Genomic DNA, 3,986 nt, shown 5'->3' with positions numbered 1-3,986 from the left:
CACCCTTGCACTCTGCCTTCAGCTTTCACCATCAACAGCATCCAGATGGAGATCCTGCCCGCCGAGAGGGTGCCGAACGGGCACAACCTGACCCTGCAGTGCCTGGTGGACATCAGCACCACCTCGGCCGTCAGGCCTCAGCACCAGGTGCTCTTCTACAAGGACGACGCTCTGGTGTACAACGTGTCCTCCCGGGAGCACACGGAGAGCTTCTTCATCCCTCAGGCGCGGGTCTTCCACTCGGGGATGTACAAATGCACCGTGATCCTGAACAACAAGGAGAAAACCACTCAGGAGTACCAGGTGGTGGTGCAGGGTGAGTCAGGGGTGGGAGCGGGCGAGCCACGCTGGGCTACCCCGTCCCTCCCCGGACGCGTGGGCGGGTCTCGCTTCCTTCCTTGGGGGCGCTGTCGGGTCCTGGGAGCACCCTCGCCGTCCTCCTTATGTCCCAGACTGCACCGCTCCGGTTTCTCCTTCAGCGCGCTCCACACACGTGCACACCCACGCGCACGCACACGGACAAAATGTAGGAGTTGTTGGGATCGGTCATTGTTGGCACCTCCACGGCCGGCCCTGACTGGGACCTGACAAGCGGGACCTGGGGCATCCGTGAGGTCACCGCCAGAATCAGCGGTGACAGGGCCACCTGAACCCGCCGAGTGACCCCGCCGCAGGAGCCCAACAGTAGTAGTATTAAATACCGACCTTTTGAAAACCTTTTTGAGACAGAGCTTCTCTGTGTAGCCCTGACTTTTAGACCCCAGGCTGGCCTCGAACTCGCCAGAGGTCCTCCCGCCTCTGCCTCCAGAGAGCTGGGCTCACAGGCGTGCGCCCCGCCCCCGGCTCCCGAGGAGCCCACCTTAACTGCGCTCTCTTACTCTCTCCAAAGGCGTCCCCAACCCCGTGGTGACCCTGGACAAAAAGGAGGTGACCGAAGGCGGAGCCGTGACAGTCAATTGTTCTGTGCAAGAGGAAAAGCCGCCGATCTATTTCAGCATTGAAAAGGTGGAACTGGGTACGAAGCTTGTCAAGCAGAAGAGAGAGAAGAACTCGCATCAGAACTTCGTGCTCATGGAGTTTCCCATCGAGGAGCAAGACCACGTGATAGTGTTCCGCTGCCAGGCTAGGATCCTGTCCGGGATGCAGCTGCAGACCTCGGAGTCCACCAGGAGCGAATTCGTCACCGTGCAGGGTCAGAACCCGCCCCTCCCTACCGCCCTCTGTGGTGACGGGTTGCAGGGAGCAAAGAGGAGCTCAGAACCAGAGAACCGGTGCCTCCTTCTGGGGTGGCTACCCTCAGAATTAAAAGCTGGGTAGCACAGATGGTAATCCCAGCCCTGGTAAGATACGGTCAGGAGGGTTGGGAGTTCGAAGGAACCCTCAGCCGTGAGACTCTTTATTCCAAAAGCCCAAATAAATTGGTAACATTAACAAAAAGAAACGGGCAGGAGAAAGAGGAACAACGCGGGCCTGTGATTTCACCCGCTCAGGGGGCTGAAGCAGGAGGATTGAAAGTCCAAGGCTGGCCTCAGCTATACAAGTTCAAGGCCAGCCTGGGCCATTTAGTGAGGCCTTCTCTCAAACTAAAAATGAAAGAGAGGCCTAGGTGGTAAAACGAAAAATAAAAACAGAAGAGAGGCCTTTGTGCAGCTAAGTGATAGTGGTAGGATGTTTGATGTTTTAAAGAGCCTAGATCCACTGGGGCAGAGCCACAAAGAAGAGGAAGAAAAGAGCTAGGGAGGTGGCTCCGAGAGTGAAGTGTGTCTGATGCCCAAAACCCACGTAAAGCTGGAGATGGTGGTGCAGGCTTGTTATCCCAGCCCTAGGGAGCAGGAGACAGACAGCTTCCTGGTACTCACTGGATAGTGAGCCTCAGCCCAGTTCTTGAACCCCTATCTCCAAAACAAAACAAACAAAAAGAGCAAGGCATATGGAGCTGGAGATGGCTCAGTGGTTAAGCACACTGCCCCCTCTTCCAGAGGGCCTGGGTTGGATTCCCAGCACCCCATGATGGCTCACAACCATCTATCTGTAACAGCAATGCCCTCTCCTCAGCTGCATAGGCAGCAAGCATGCATGAAGTTTGCTTGTTGTTTTTTTCTAGAGACAGGGTTTTTCTGGGTGGAACTCGCTTTGTAGACCAGGGCCGCCCTGCACTCACAGATATATACCTGCCCCTGCCTCTGGGAGCCCCGGGACTAAAGCTGTAGGACACCACGCCTTGCTCCTTTTTAAGAAGATATGAAACAAAAGATAGATCAGTGTCTGAGAAATGCTCTCTGACCTCCCTGGAATGCCCCCCCCCCCCGTGCCCACACAGACTTCCTCCCACCCAACGGTAGATAGAGTAGGAAGTGCCCAGGTTTGAACTTTGAGTCCAACTGGCTTGTCCGCTGTCTTTCTCGCAGAGTCCTTCTCTACTCCCAAGTTCGAAATCCAGCCTTCCAGAATGATCATAGAAGGAGACCAGCTCCGCATCAAGTGCACGGTTCAAGTGACACACTTGGTCCAGGAATTTCCAGAAATCATAATCCAGAAGGACAAGGCAATCGTGGCCACCTCCAAGCAGGGCAGCGAGGCCCAGGCTGTCTACTCGGTCATGGCCATGGTGGAGCACAGTGGCTACTATACCTGCAAAGTGGAGTCTAACCGTATCTCCAAGGCCAGCAGCATCCTGGTCAACATAACAGGTAGGGAGGCTGACAGAGAAGGCCAGCAAGCGGCGGCCCAAGAGGCAACTGTGGCCGGGCCTGGTTCCACATGTCCGTAATGGCAACGTTTGTTTGGGAGGCTGAGGCAGGAGCATCATGAGTTCAAGGCTAGCCCAGGCTTATCTAGTGAGATCCTGGACTGAATCCAGGTTGGCCAGTGGGGGGTGATGCCTCTTCTGCTCCAGGTTGTCTTGGGTATTTTCAGGCTGGGTCCTAGGGGCTTGGGGGGAAAGAGCCAGTGTAGAGCAGTCGACTCTGGTGGCCGAGTGCCCGGGTGCTGGCGCTGACCCAACCCTGCAGCGCGCTACTTCTGTGCCCTTGGCTGGCCTCTCGAACCTGCCCCAGCTGTGTGAGATGAGATGGGGACGTCACGGTGTTCACCTATAGGACTGTCACAGTGTCGCAGTGAGACGGCCATGGCCGGCCTTCCGGTGAGATTGGCTCATGTCTTGGCAGGTGCACATCTCTCTGTGCCAGACTATTTTATTTTATGTGTAAGGATGTTCTACCTGCGCACAGGTCTGTATGCCACTTGTATGTGTGGTACCCAGGAAGGGCAGAATAGAGGGTGCAGGCTAGCCCAGAACTGGACTTAACAGTTGTGAGTCACCATGCAGGTGCTGGGAATCGAACCTGGGTCCTCTGCAAGAGTGGCCAGTGCCCTTAAATGCTGAGCTCAAACCCTTTTTCTAAAAGGTTTTCTTTGTTTGTTTTTTCAAGAAAGTGTTTCTCTGTGCTGTCCTGGAACTCCCTTTGAAGACCAGTCTGGCTTCAAAGTAGCAGAGATCTGCCTTTCCTCTGTCTCTCGAGTGCTGGGATTAAAGGCATGCACCACCATGCCCAGCCTCTAAAAGATTTTTTTTTTTTTCTGACACAAAGAAATTTATTTAAGGACGGAGTGGAAAAGGGATAGAGAGAGACAGTGGGAGAGCACAGGGGAAGGGGTAAAAGGGGAGGGGCGAGGTGCCCCCGGAAAGTCATAGAGGGAGCCCTTTAAAAGATGTTTAACAGACATGGCAGCTCACGCCTTTAATCCCAGCACTTGGGAGACAGAGGCAGGCAGATCTCTGTGAGTTTGAGGCCAGCCTGGTCTACATAGTGAGCTCCAGGGCAGCGAGAGCTACATAGTGAGACCCCGTCTCAAAAACAAAAGCAAAAAACCAAAAGGATTTTGAAAAAAAGAATTTATGTATGTGTATGTGTTTATGTGTACCATGTGTGTGCAGGGTGTGTGTGTGTGTGTGTGTGTGTGTGTGTGTGTGTGTGTGTGTGTGT

At 54.4% G+C, this 3,986-nt stretch overlaps 1 protein-coding gene across 3 annotated transcripts in view; it reads left to right on the top strand.

The window, feature by feature from the left end:
• Pecam1 (platelet and endothelial cell adhesion molecule 1) overlaps nucleotides 1-3,986 on the top strand; it is a 53,651-nt gene that overhangs the window by 13,654 nt on the left and 36,011 nt on the right. For all 3 annotated transcript variants that reach the window (XM_055592564.1, XM_055592562.1, XM_055592563.1), the window contains exons 3-5: nucleotides 23-316; nucleotides 890-1,192; nucleotides 2,409-2,690. In XM_055592564.1, coding sequence (XP_055448539.1) covers nucleotides 23-316; nucleotides 890-1,192; nucleotides 2,409-2,690 — 879 coding nt within the window. The remainder of the gene's footprint in view (nucleotides 1-22; nucleotides 317-889; nucleotides 1,193-2,408; nucleotides 2,691-3,986) is intronic.

The sequence above is a fragment of the Psammomys obesus genome, unplaced genomic scaffold (genome assembly GCF_907164565.1).
Source record: "Psammomys obesus unplaced genomic scaffold, mPsaObe1.curated_primary_1811, whole genome shotgun sequence".
NCBI lineage: Eukaryota > Metazoa > Chordata > Mammalia > Rodentia > Muridae > Psammomys > Psammomys obesus.
The sequence above is the reverse complement of the archived record's forward strand: the minus strand, read 5'-3'. Positions and strand labels throughout refer to the sequence as shown.